Below are 15,112 nucleotides of genomic sequence, written 5' to 3'. Positions count from 1 at the left end.
AGAGATAAGTGAGGCAGTATATGGAGGTTAGTATTTGTCACCTCTATAAGCCTTGAGAATACGGAATAAAGAAGATCCCAGGAACAATGTTTTCAGTTGTTCTTGAAACAACTAATTTACTACATACTTATAATGTTCATTAAAGGTGTTTTCTGTTTTCTCTAACACCTTCTGAACCTTCTTACCTCCTGAATGTCTGATTTTTACACATACATCCACACATACATCCACACATACATCCTCACATACATCCACAAACGTAAGCATCTTTCCAGACAGTGTCATTATCATAGACACCACAACACCAGCAACCTCATTTACTCCTAACGTTCGTCAAATCTCAGGCCATGGTGGAAGGAGGGCTCTGGAATTGCCAATCTGCTGTCCAGAAGGCTGATTTGATCCCAGTATCCCTCCACTCACTACACCTCTTGACTCTAACGGAGACCTGGATCACCCCTGAGAACTCAGTGAATCCAGCTGCCCTGTCCTCTGCCTTTTCTTTAACACATGCTCTGCAGCATCTCAGCACAGGTGCTGACAAAGGTTTACTGTTGTCTCGAAAGTGGTGTTTCACCCCACTTTCCTTCTCTGCTCTTTTAATCTTTCCATGGATTCCTGTATTTCAGAAGTATTCTAGTTCAATGGTATGTCGAACTCTATCCTACACTACTGGCTAGGATATATTCTGTGAGTAGATGACAAGCACTATGTGCAGTAGTGTTTCTTTGATGTATATCATAGCAAGTGCCTAAGAACAGAGATGATGTCTCACCAACCTGAACTGTGAGTGGAGAGACAACTTTAATGGGTATTAATTTGGCTATTAGTTATGACTTCACACACTCTCTCTTTCCCACATACAATGAACATGTGTTTTGTGCTTCATATTAATGTTTATACAGAGAGCTATAGCTGTGTGTGTGTGTGTGTGTGTGTGTGTGTGTGTGTGTGTGTGTGTGTGTGTGTGTGTGTGTGTGTGTGTGTGTGTGTGCATTACTTCTAATACACATACTTGATTCCTCACTGTGAGATTCTTCTTCTTAATCCTACGGTTCTGTTTGTGTTGTGCATATGTCATATGTCTGTAAAACACAAATATGACTGTGATGATCTGATATCCTCTTATTCTTGTGAGTTTGTGTGATGAAGATTGTAAAGATTGTAAACATCTTTGTGTACAAGTTATCTTGTGTTATGTGAGTTTGAGGGAGAGAGGCAAACTGAACTGTGTGTATCTTTGCAGTTGTATGCACCAGAGTGCAAACTTTGTATGGCTGCATACATGCATGCGAACAAGTCAAGCAACTGTATGTGTGAGGACTTTCTCATTCTATGTGCAGACTGTCTAACTGCAAAATTACAGAGGAAGGCTGTGCAGCTCTGGCTTCAGCTCTGAGGTCAAACCCCTCATCACACCTGAGAGAGCTGAATCTGAACCACAATGAACCAGGAGACTCAGGAGTGAAGCAGCTCTCTGCTCTACTGGAGGATCCACACTGTAAACTAGAGGAACTACAGTGAGTTACTGACTTACTGTCTTTTTATATACATGGGCACACACGCACATCAGTCTGCATATTCATTCTCAGTGTACTTCTCTCTAACACAGACACACACACCTACCTGTGTGGGCAAACACACACATGCTCTCTCCCTCTTATAAACATTCACTGTATTGCTCACACTCCCACACATGTTGTGATTACCACTGCATGTCTCTCTATTACACACACACCTCAGATGCATCACTGTATCTTTATTTCTGTCACAAAATATTACCTTTCTCTCTATTACTAACACAACAGTCATTTTGACTTTTTCTGTCTCTGTCTCTCTCTCACACATACACACACACACACACACACACACACACACACACACACACACACACACACACACACATTGTATCTTTCCCTCTCCACTCAGAGTAGATATTTCTCACTCTCCCTCACACATACAAACAGTCCTACACATATACATTGCTACTTTATTTCTCTCTCCCTCACTCTTTTTAATTGTGGGTTTTTCTCCTTCTCTCTACAGGCTGACTTGGTGTAGTATTACACATGAAGGCTGTGCTGCTCTGGCTTCAGCTCTGAGGTCAAACCCCTTATCACATCTGAGAGATCTGAATCTGAACCACAATAAACCAGGAGACTCAGGAGTGATGCAGCTCTCTGCTCTACTGGAGGAGCCATACTGTAAACTGGAGAAAATACAGTGAGTTACTGCCTTACTGTTTCTTTACACACAATAAAAAACTCTTCTCACAGTTCAAAACACACACACACACACACACACACACACACACACAGATACACAGACATACACACAGGCACCCACACTGTAACATTATCTATTCATGGGCATGTTGATGTGTGTGTGGTTGTGCGTGTGTGGGTTTGGGAGAGAGAAATTGGATGTGTGTTTAAGTATTTCTGTTTGTGTGTCTATGTGGTAAAATGCATACATGCGTGTGCTTTTTTATTTTAGTCATATTGTGTCTGCACTTGTGTGTCTGTTCGTGTGTGTATTTGCATTTGTGCGCATTTGGTAGTATGTGTATGTGCATGTGTGTGTATGAATGTTTGAGCAGTGTTCTGATATATTATCATTTCTCTTTTGTATGAATGTATCTGTATGACTGTTGTGCAATAGACCAAAGATTTATGCATTTGCGTTAGAGTTATTGCATGTATGTGTTTTTGTAGCATTGTTTGCATGTTTGTGTATGTGTGTGTGTGTGTTGGAGAGATACACAGCCATTTTCTCTAAGTGGGAGTGTATGGTGATCATTAATTAGGCTGTTGAGGTGCTCCTCTATCACGAGCACCAGGTTAGCCAGTCTGAGTGAAAGTAGTACCCTCACTGTCTCAGTCTGTCTCCCTGCCTGCACTTTCAACAGCTACAGACATGTGCACAGTGCATTGATGATGAAACACACAAAACAAACCAGTTATCATAATAGTTACTGCATTACCAATATAAGGTGGTCTATAGCTGGTAATTATTTTTAAAAATGTGGAGAGAGCGAGCTAGCACAAGACTAGAGGAGAGGGAGAACCAGTGAGACTCAGACCCAGCTGATGATGAGGGTGCAATTGATGATGAAGGTGCAGCTGCAGGGAGAGGACAGGTGCAGGTCGGACAATCCGCCATAAAAATCTCCCGAACTGATTGGAGCACTGACTTAAAGACATGAACAGACAGACAGACAGTCTCGGTAGAAGAACCAATCAAAATCTACATTTCAGCTGCGGGGGTGGGACATTGCTTAAAAAGTGAAAGCAGCAGATCTGTACCGTTAGCAAACTGCCGCATCTCACTAGTTCACTAAATCTTTTTACTGGAAGGCACTAATATACACTTGGTCACCATTAGTATCATCACAGTGTTATATTTATCAAATGTCTAACAGTTCTTAATGCTGCTCCATACTAAGCTAATATGTGATGAATTTTCACAGGCTCTAGCTAGCAGTTAGTTATTTAAGGATCACACAAAGAACATTGACATTGTTTGTGAAAAGGCTTGTTCAGATGTGTTATTGGTATATAGTAGTAACCAAAGCTGCATGCAATGCTGAAAATAAGGATGACATTCAGAATTCTTGACAATAACCCAAATGCTTGTCAGCCGTAACTATAACGTCAAGCCACTTCTTTGCCAGTACAGAGTGAAGTTTTAACACCAATAAGAGCAGCACGTTTTAAACAAATAAATAAGAACAGTCGGCTTATGAGTAGCCTTTGTCACCAAATGATTACTGTAACATATAAAGTGCTGGTTAATGTCAATTACAATGCAGAATGAGGGTATGCAAATAAAGACGAGCACGCCAGGATTAATACTTGTACCAAAAAAAAGGTGCAACCAAATCATGTACTGGTGCAACCCACTGAGAAAGTTGGTCGCACCAGTGCGTCCAGTGGAAAGGTTAGTCTGGAGCTCTGCACATGCACATAAATAGAGACACATACACACACTGATTCACTGTGAGACCAGTGATAAAGTTAATCTGGAGCAATAACTTCACCGTCGTGTCTTTGCAGTTGTGTGTGCCTATGTGTGAGAGACCGTGTGTGTGTGTGTGTGTTGAACTGTGTTGAACTGTTTTCTCCTACTCTCTGCAGGCTGTCTTGGTGTGGTATTACAGAAAAAGGCTGTGCTGCTCTGGTTTCAGCTCTGAGGTCAAACCCCTCATCACACCTGAGAGAACTGAATCTGAACTACAATAAACTAGGAGACTCAGGAGTGAAGCAGCTCTCTGCTCTACTGGAGGATCCACACTGTAAACTGGAGAAGCTAGAGTGAGTTACTGACTTACTGTCTCTTTATACACACACACACACACACACACACACACACACACACACACAGAGTACCACTGTACCTTTCTCACACATGTTGTCATTACCACTCTTTTTTGTTAAATAGTCACATACACACCAGATGCATCACTCTATCTTACTCTCTCAAACATCCCTCTCTCTCACTCCCTCTCACATTTCGTATCACTACCCCATACTGACACTGTATATTACTCTCACACATACACTTTGCTCTCACTCCATTTATCATTCACACACACACGATAACTGTATTTCTCTATATATATCTGTCCATCACACACACAAACGCTCACACACAAACACAAACGCTCATAAACATACACACACACACACACACACACACACACACACACACACGCACATGCACACGCGCACACAAGCACAAACACACACACGCACACACACACACACGCCAACATTTTTACTGTATCTTTCTTGCTCTCTATATCTCAGAACCACCCAATAAGTTACATGAGGTTGCGATATTTAGAAAACTGTTTTACAGCTTAATTGTTCTGTGTGTGTGTCGGGGTTTTGGGGGTGGGGGGCAATATGGACATTTGTTGCAGACATTTTGGTGTGTATATTTGTGTGTTCATGGGTGTATTTGTGTGAGCATGGTAGTTCATGTGTGTGAAAAACATTTTCATGTTTGTGTGCATGTGTGTATATATGAGAGAGAGAGAGAGAGAGAGAGAGAGAGAGAGGGAGAGAAAGAAAGAGACAGCGAGACAGAGAGAGAGAGCGAGCATGCATGAGTGTTCTGAGCTGTAAGTGTAAGGAGCTTTTCTCCTTCTCTCTGCAGCCTGTGTAACTGCAGTATTCCAGAGGAAGGCTGTGCTGCTCTGGCTTCAGCTCTGAGGTCAAACCCCTCATCACACCTGAGAGAGCTGAATCTGAACCAGAATAATCTAGGAGACTCAGGAGTGAAGCAGCTCTCTGCTCTACTGCAGGATCCACACTGTAAACTGGAGAAACTAGAGTGAGTTGCTGACTTTCTGTCTCTTTATACGCACACATACGCATGCACACACACACACACACACACACACACACACACACACACACACACACACACACACACACACACACACACACAGGGTTTTTTCTTGGCTCAAAGCAAGGTGTAGTCATTTTGGCTGTTTACTGTATTTCTCCTTTCTGTATTTAAAATATAAATAAAAAAGGAATAATTGTAGACAATGTGCACATCAGAGCTCTTCCATACACAGAGGCTTTCTATACACATCCATAAAAACCCAAATCTACAGCTCCTTAGTGGCAGAAGATGCACGTAGCAAGCTGTTTATGTCTCACATAAAACTCAAATAAATAACACTTTTTCTGTAAGTGCTTTGATGTAATGTACTCAGTGCTTGCTCTGTATAATAAACTTTTCATGGACATAACTACTTAGAAAAGTGCATGTCTCTCAAATTTGCAACCCTTTAAGAAATGAAGTCCTCAGGAATGTGCATTCACTGAAAAAGAAAATGAGTGCTGTGATTGAAAGGAGGGGGCTCATAAAAGGTTTTATGTGCAGTTTCATCAATCCTTTTGGTTTAAAATATAAATATATCTGTAGTGTATATTTGTCTGACATACACATACATTGCATCTTTCCCCTCCACTCACACAGTATGTCTTTCTCCCTCTCCCTCTCACATACAAACACTCTTTGTATATACACACATACACATTGCTACTGTATTTCTCTCTCCCTTACTCTTTTTAAATGTGAGGGGTTTTTCTCCTTCTCTCTACAGGCTGACTTGGTGCAGTATTACAGATGAAGGCTGTGTTGCTATAGCTTCAGCTCTGATTTCAAACCCCTCGTCACACCTTAGAGAGCTGAATCTGAAGTACAATAAACCAGGAGACTCAGGAGTGAAGCAGCTCTCTGCTCTACTGGAGGATCCACACTGTAAACTGGAGAAACTAGAGTGAGTTACTGACTTACTATTATACTGTCTCTTTACACACACAAAATCACTGCATCGTTCTCTTTGCATCATCACTGCACACACACACACACACACACACACACACACACACACACACACACACACACACACACACACACACACACACACACACACACATTCACAGACTGACATTATCGCTATACCCCTTTCCCACACACATACATGGACATCACTGGGTCTAGCGACCTGCTTCAACATTCATGTCTAATCATTCTGTCTCATTCTCTGTCTTTCTGGTGAGCTGGTCCAAGAATTAGATTTTGGCTGACTGTCTTACAGAATTGTGACAATATACACGTCCCTACACTGGTGAAGATACCATGTGCTGGAGGGAGGGGACATGTCTGTCATCCTGGTAACATGAACTCAACACTCTCATAAACAGCTCCAAAACAGCTCCGTCTAGAAAGCAACACTGAAATGTTGACTCCCAGGAACATGAAGGACTCCTCTACTCTCACTGCTACAAACACCATCTCTACCATCACTACCACTTCAACTCTGCAAGCCAATGGTGTGTACTGTAAACATGTAATTACAGTGTGTACCTATGTCACTCCACTGCTGTGTTCCCTTCACTGGTCTCCTGCAGCTGCTGCAGCAGATTTAAAACACTCATTCTCACCTACAAAGTCAAAAATAGATCAGCCCCTCCCTACATGATGTCAATGGTCAAAGCCCGAGCCATACCTAGAGTACTGCGGACCTCAAGTACAGCTTAGCTTGAAACACCATGCTTCAAGTGAAAGACAACACAGAAGACATCCATCCTGGCTCCCAGATGGTGGAACAAACCTCCAGTGGCTATCCAGACAAACAGCAGAGACCCTTGCAGTCTTCAAACACAGGCATAGACTAATCTTTTTGTGGAATATTAAAATGACCATTGATCATGCACCTATGTTTAGTAACAGAAATTCTAGTATCAAAGGTATCGTTTGTTATTGCAATTATCATTGTTGACATAGAGCTTATGCTTATTTTGCACTTTGATTCCTATATATCTGCTCTTTTCTAGTTCAACAGTATCTTGAACTGTATTCATTCTGTGAGTAGATCTCAAAGCACTTTTATAAGTTGCTCTAAATGGTCTGCTAAAGGGAAAAAATGTAAAAAAAAAATAAAATTAAAAAAATGTGGGTCTCCTTTAATGTTTGAAGGGAGGATATGCTGTAGATTTTACGCAGATGTTTGAACTGGACTTTAAAATGGCACAAAAACTACATGTCATAATGGTATAGGGCCAGCGTATATATCTGATATGCTGAAGCGGTATGAGCCCTCAGATCATTATGAACTAGTAAGTCCTGCCTAAGGCAAAAATTAAGCTTGGCGAGACAACGTTTAGCTATTATGCTGTTTTAATTGAAACTAGTTTCATTAAATGGAACCAGTTTTTAAATGGAACCAGTTTCATAATGGAACTAGAAAGTATTAGAAGAGCTCCAACACTAGATGCTTCTAAATCTAAACTACAAACATTCTTGTTTGGACAGACTTTCAATTCAGTTAAAACTTTTCCCTCAGGTCCTGCAGCACTGCGTTTTTATCTTTTAAGGACTACATTGCACTTTTATTTCTTTGAATTCTTAATTTATTATTTCTTTATTTTCATAATTTATCTCAACAATGCATGTATTTAATTTGATCTATTAATCAATGTTTAAATTATTACTATTATTTATTTTAGTTAAATTGTATTGCTTAAGCAAGTTTTTCGAGATTTCTTTAAATGAACATTAGTTTTCAATTTTCAAATAGACTATATTTTAATTTCATTTGAATATAATATCCTTTATAGTTTTATCAATGAAACTATTAACAGTGAAGCTAATATTGTCTTTCAATAAGTTGTCAAATGTTGTGATGTTTTAGCAAAAACAAAATCTTGCACATTCTTGCTTTATAGTGACTGATGGCTTTTTCTGCATTTGGAAAGATTTTTGGGCGCTTTGGAGATGGGTAGGACACCTAGTGGAAAATGCAGTGTAGCTCCTGAGTAAATTCATGTATATGCTCACAACTGTTCACTTTATCTGACCATGCTGAATCAGGAAATGTTAGGGCATGAGTGAAAATTAATCTCCAGCATCCAAATATGCATTATAAACCCCCAAAATAAAAGGTACTGTAACTGTGAGTGGTAAGGAGGTGGACGCATGTGCGGAGAAGAGCATGTTTTATTATGGGTACATCCAAAATCAGAGTCGTTGTAGTCATCCAGGGTCAAATTACCAACACAGAGAGCACGGGGATACATGATGAAACAAACAAAACAGAGGAGAAACAGGCTATGATGGATACGAGGAAGAACTCAGAGACTACCACACACGAAGGCTAGGAAAAACAGATGGGCTTTCTAACATCCAAACATTCAGTGCAACCACATAAACCATTGAAATAAACAATAAACAGCAAAAACCAAGGCCACAAGGCAGGGTTTCAATACATGAACTCAACGAGGGACAGGTGTGGAAAATCGAGGGGCAGAGAAAGTGAAACTATGGCACTGAACTAAAACACACAAGACAGGGAAAACATGGAAGCTGGGAGGGACTAATCATGACAGGTACTTTTTTTTTTTACATTTTCTTTTGTATTAGATGAGCTCAAATGGACCCTAAATGATAAAGCCTAGATGTGAATTAATGTCTTGTGCCTGTCTACTTCAATTTGAATCCTGAATTATCATTGTGCTATGGGTACAATTTCAGATAACTAGTGTTAAAATGTAGAAGTACAAATCATTCAAAAATGATCTTAAAAATTGAGGTGCACTTAGGGATAAGGTCAATCACAGTTAAGGATAACTACTTAGTTTGTTTTAAGCTTGATAGATCTTTGGTACAATGGAGTGTAGGAATATCATGTCATATTTATATGGATTAAAAGAAGCTTTGATGCAAATTCTTCACATCAATGATTTTTAGTAATAAAATTACTTGAATTTCTCGAGGAATAATTCCCTGTATGAAATAACATTAAAGTCTTAAATCTGACTTAAGGAGTCCTGCAAACACCCTGGTCTTAGGAACAAATAGTTTCTAATGTGCTGTGATCAGTGATTTATATTGCCATTGATAAGTGAATGAACTACATGGAGACTCACCATGCACTGTTGACAGGATTACTCCAGATTCAGACACCAGTACACTCCACTGTGGAATGGGTGAAGGGCTTTGATGGTGCACGTAGATCCTCTAACTGATCCCCAGCCAAATGAACAGTCTGTCATCACCCCATAGCATGTGTATCGTCTAACTGTCCATCTAGTAGTGTCACTCTGTCCTTCACAGCTCAGCAAGAGAGAGTCACCAATAGTGTTGAGCTCTACTTGGAATGATGATCAGGAAGACTGGAGGAGATGCACCTTGGAAACAGAAATTACACTTAAGATGTGTTATTAGACAAGTCTTAACTATAGTGTGGGTACCATATTCAACATGGAAAGATAAAGTCTTACACCTAACTTGATTAGAGAAAACTACTTTAATGACATCTAGTTAAGCTCCTATGATTGTCTGTTCAGTTGCCCTACACATTCCCCACTTGCACAGTTAAATGTAAAACTTTATACAGCATACAGCAGCTTGATCAAACATTTTGGGTTATAATAAAAAAGTGAATGGATAAAAATACATTTTGTATTTCTGCTTGGATGTATATTTTCTATCTGATCATTCACTCACACACAGCCTCTGTCCCGTATTGTTGTATTTCCTCACCAGTGATCCATAGTGGCTGTAGGTTGCTATACTGTCTCTGATAGGCTGGTTCTCCTCTCTCTGCTCTGCACACATAAACTCCTGTGTGATGAAGAGCAGCAGGACTGAGAGTGTAGGAGCCTCCAGCTCCTCTGCTGCCATCTGAGAGAAGCTCTGCATGGTGCATCTCTATGCCATCATAGTTTTCCGTTGAAATTAATTCCTGTAGGTTGGGAACAACTCTGTACTAGCTGAATGTCCAGCCTGTAGAGGAGTCTCTGACATCACAGCTTAGAGTCACTGAGACTCCTTCAGTCATGTAGCTCTGCGGAGACACACTCAGCACTGCCTGGAGTCTCTCTGTAAAACAGCAAATACAGAATGCTGAGCCTGTAAATTTACTCATACACAGTCACAACCTTGCCTTGAGTGAGTAAGTAATATTTTTATGTGTCTCAGCACAAACATCATCACAGGAGTCTGAACTTCATTCCTGTCCACATCCTGTTTTCTGCTTCCTGTTGCAAACTTCCCATGAACACTGTTGCTTTGGTGCTACTAATTGTTCATTTAATTTTTTCAGTCATAGCTTCATATATTTATGAATTTACTTACATCATAAAGGCAGGCATCAGAGACTACTTCATCAGATTTTTGGAGCAGATAGTGAAATATACTCCAATGAGCCAACAAAGCAATCCTCTATGCAGAGGAAATATTAAACCAACATAATGTCTCAAATAAACATCTAAAGAGCTTCTTAAAAAAAGTAAGATTGAGAAATCTCCAGTCATGGCCACTTCTCTTCTTCTTCAGTATGCAGAATGCAAAAGGTTTAGCTATTCTTCATCTATAATAACCGAGTTTTGTCTGTGAGAAATATTGATTCATCACTAGTCTGATGGAGAAGAGTCTAGAGTTAGAGATGCACATGCAGACTTTAGAAAGTGTTAGGGATACTAAGGAAATGGAATTTCTGGATGCCTTATGCGAAGTTAATGAGCCCTCAACTCCAGCAACACAGCCCTCACAGCGGGGCACATGGGTGACGTTATGGCAAAATAGCCAAGCTTAGTCCCACCCACAAAAGTACCATATCTCTTCCATTTGCTTGTCCAGCAGGTTTGCCCCAGTCAGCAAGGCACCTGCTGAGAAGCCTATTGAAAGAGCTCTGGTTATTGGGGACTCTATTCTGCAGCACACGAAGTTTGCTAGGCCTTTAGGTCAGCAGCAGTAGTTAGCTGTACACCAGGGGCCAGGGCACTGGGAATTGCAAGTAATCTTTAGGTCTTAGGCAAGAATCAGTTGTCTAAAATTTATGTAGGATCTAATGATATATACCTTCGCTAGTCAGAGATTACTAAGAGTAATATTCTAGAGGTGTGTCGATTGCAGAAGGCAATATTAAATCCATAACATCTAAAGTGCTTATGATAAAGGAAACCATCACTGATCATAGACTTAATGTACTGTGTCTAACAGAATCCGGGATCAGGCCAAATAAGTACAAAGCTTTAAATGATGCGATTCCTTCTGGCTACAGCCCTCATCTAACTGGATATGGAGGCAACACTGAAGTTATTTACAATGGCACATAGGCATAAACTAGAAAGTTGGTTATGATTTCAAATCCTTTAAATTTGTTTTAACTCAAATGATCCGGCCAGCAAAAAGAAGCCCACTCCTCCATTTTGACTAAATGATATCTATAGGCCACCAGAGGTGGGTAGTAATGCTCTATGTTTACTCTATTACATTTACTTGAGTAACTTCTTGAACAAATTATACTTTTAAGGGGGTACTTTATACTCTTACTTGAGTACATCTCTGAAGTCAAAATGTACTTTTACTCCGTTATATTCATCAACATTCCTTCTATTACATTTTGAAATATACAGCAATAGTCAGCCAGTCTGACCAATTGGTCACCTAATTGCAATGTAAATATAAGGACAAGTAAAATGTCTAGTATGTGACCTTGGGCTCCAGATATTCCCAGAAATTGTACTAATCACAAAGAGATCACCAAATACAATGTGATGCTTGTGACTTATGTTATATGCACAATATTTAACGGATATGAAAAACCTCATTGTCACCTCCAACACTGCTGCAGACTACACATCCCATAAACCTCCTGTACGTTCCCAGTCACCTGAGTTCTAACCTCACCTGTGTCTCGTTCTCCTTTATGCGTTCACTCTCTCTCTCGCTATATCCTCTCTATCTCCATCTGTCTCTATCTGTTGATGCGAAGTCTCGTTTACCAGCCTTACGTTAGTTGTCTTGTTTGCTGTTCTGGATTATTGGATTACCTGCCTGTTTTCAGATATTCTCTTGCCTACTCCCTTTGGATCTGTTTGTTCGGTGCCTCAACTTGTATCGACCATTGCCAGTATTTGACTACTCTTTGGATTGCCCCTATTAAACTGTATGTTTATTGCATTCGAATCTCTCTTTGTTCAAAAAACTGACACTCACGTATTTTAGACATAACACATGAACTACATAGGACAAAGACCCAGAGCAAAGAAAAACAGCTACTTATAAAATATTCTGTTATTGTAAAACTATTGGAAAACTTCTCTGTGATCTACCAAAGTGTTTTCGCTATCTACTTAGGACATATAGTTTACAATCAAGATTGTATATTTTAAGTGCAATAGCCTTATTTATTTAGCCTTATTTATTATTTATGTATATGTCACATATAACTTATTGTAAAATTCCTTTAAAAACCATGCCTGAGTAAAACATCTTTAAAACAGATTTGAATTCAGAGTAAACCCTTATATTTGTAGAGCACACATGCTTGTAATGTTCTCCCGTGTTATTAAATGAGCTCTAATGAAATAACTCACTAGTTGAGTAGTTTAATAGATTCTTTCTTACTTTTACATAATAATTTAAATGACTACTTTTACTTGAGTAATTATTATTTTAAAGTAACAGTACTTTTACTTACAGTTTTGGCTACTATACCCACCTCTGCAGGCCACCAGGACCCTATTCAGAATGTATTAATGAGTTTGGAGAATTCCTCTTTAATCTAGTTACTTTGGTAGAAAGAGCTATAATTGTTGCTGGTTTCAACATTCACTTTGGTAGTGCCCAAGACACGTTGACATCACCCTTTATTTCATTCAGTCTATAGGAAAACCCAGACAATCTGGTGTCAATAAAGGCATTAGAGTTCTTTACACCAATCCAATCTCTGATCTAATGTCTTTGATCTCCTGCTCAAACTCTTGCACATGATTGCTAGATTCACTCTCCACACACTTTAAAACCATTGAAAGTCATTCACATTAGCAGTTATCAAAACTCAGGAAAGCTAACCCTGGCCCATGTCAACTGTCAAACTACAAGCCAATCTCAAACCTTCCCTTTATGTCTATGATCCTAGAAAAGCTGTAGCTCAGCAGCTAAGATCATATCTGCATCAGAACCAAATACATGAAGTCTTTTAGTCAGGGTTAGGCTTCATCCTAGTACAGAGACAGCACAGATTGAATAGTTAATGAGCTGTTGTTGGCTTCTGGCCTGGGTTGTCTCTTTACTTATTGCTTGATCTTAGTGCAGCATTTGACATCATGGATAACATTTTACTGTACAGACTCGAAAATGATGGGATAAAGGGAATAGCCCTTTCATGACCGGCAGAGATGCACTAATCTGATGCAATTACAAAAAGAGTTTAATCTAGTTTGAGATAAAGAGCGTGGTATGAACCTCCATCTAGGCTTGGAGGCCGTAACAAGGAAGAGGAATGATAAATGGCTAATGGAACAAGTAAATAGTAATAAAACAAACAGAAGCACCAATGGTCTCTTTCTTTGGTGTATAATACCAAAGGTTATTATTACAAACAAATAAACATACTGGTGCAATTGCTTTAGAAGTGACCCAGGCCAAAAAAAAAAAAAAAAGAACCACACTAATGAAAGAAATTCACAGTAAATAATGCTAAAAAAAGAAACATACAAAAGACTACCCTCATCACCTCACACATAAACAGAGGTAATGTATAAACCTATCAGGAAGGTTTAGAGATCTGAGTTGAGTGCTACTAAAGTTTACCACCTATTTTGTGGTTTGACTGACATTTAGTGTGAGGAGATGGTTTTCCTGGCACTATTTTGTTGAGTCTCTCATTTTCTCCATGTAAGCCTGTACATCATTCGCTGTGATTAGGCCTATTACCACAGTGTAATCATTTAGGCAGGCTGGTGCTGTTGTTTTAGGGGCTAAGTAAGTCATTAATTCTGTCATGTGGTCATCTATTTATTTGTGAACATTTCCTGAACCCATTTGTACCTAATGTATCATGCACCCTAATCACCCTAATAAAGTGCTAGCTGACCCACTTGTTAATCCTGAAGTGCTCTTATGTGTCTTTGTGCTGCCTTTCCTCTGACTACAGGCAGTGCTCACCAAACACACAACAATAACTACAGGATCAAGACTGACAGATACTGTGCCTGACAGAAAGGGGATCACTTGCATACTGTGTCTCTAAAAGAGCAGCCTGTTTGGCCAGTAACTCTAATTTTGCTTTTTAATTATTTCTTTATGGTGTCTTTTTCTCTGTTGAAGCTGCTCTCTTTTAACTCCATCTTTTGTTTGTTAAAGTGGTGCTCCTCTTTTCTATTAATACAAGGTTCTGGCTGCAACCCCAAAAGCTGCACTCTCAGGCTCAGTTGGTGCTTTTTGTCTGATTCCTGTCTAGGGGTGAAAGCCCTAACCTGGGAATTCCTAATGGAAATTGGAGTTGTGTCCAAAGCCAATGCCAAAAAGGAGATGAACTCTAATCCTATAGCAAGAACAATGATGAAACTAATGGAAATCTATGTATAAATCTTAAGATATGGAGAGATTAACTCTATATTGTAGCTACTTATTGGAACAGCTATAGACTTTGGCACCCAGGCATCACATATTAATTAAAGAAGAGGCCTACTTTGTGGATGGCAGGTGTTATCTCAGTCAGCTGTGTGCCTGTGTGCAAGAAGGTTACGCACCACATTCCAGGGTTCAGACAAACCATACATAATTTCAAGGTCTTTCT

The 15,112-nt window shown here is 39.6% G+C and overlaps 1 protein-coding gene across 1 annotated transcript in view; it reads left to right on the top strand.

Annotated features, from left to right (window-relative positions):
- Positions 1-9,247, top strand: part of LOC145652809 (NACHT, LRR and PYD domains-containing protein 3-like) — a 19,204-nt gene extending 9,957 nt beyond the window's left edge. The window contains exons 8-13 of the mRNA XM_081704347.1: positions 1,344-1,520; positions 2,047-2,223; positions 4,137-4,313; positions 5,161-5,337; positions 6,122-6,298; positions 6,620-9,247. Of these exons, the coding sequence (XP_081560473.1) occupies positions 1,344-1,520; positions 2,047-2,223; positions 4,137-4,313; positions 5,161-5,337; positions 6,122-6,298; positions 6,620-6,653 (919 nt within the window). The 3' untranslated portion in view covers positions 6,654-9,247. The remainder of the gene's footprint in view (positions 1-1,343; positions 1,521-2,046; positions 2,224-4,136; positions 4,314-5,160; positions 5,338-6,121; positions 6,299-6,619) is intronic.
- The last annotated feature ends 5,865 nt before the right edge of the window (positions 9,248-15,112 follow it).

Source organism: Electrophorus electricus, chromosome 21, assembly GCF_041902795.1.
Source record: "Electrophorus electricus isolate QZ-2024a chromosome 21, ASM4190279v1, whole genome shotgun sequence".
NCBI lineage: Eukaryota > Metazoa > Chordata > Actinopteri > Gymnotiformes > Gymnotidae > Electrophorus > Electrophorus electricus.
Note: the sequence above shows the minus strand (reverse complement) of the source record. Positions and strands in the feature narration are given on the sequence as shown.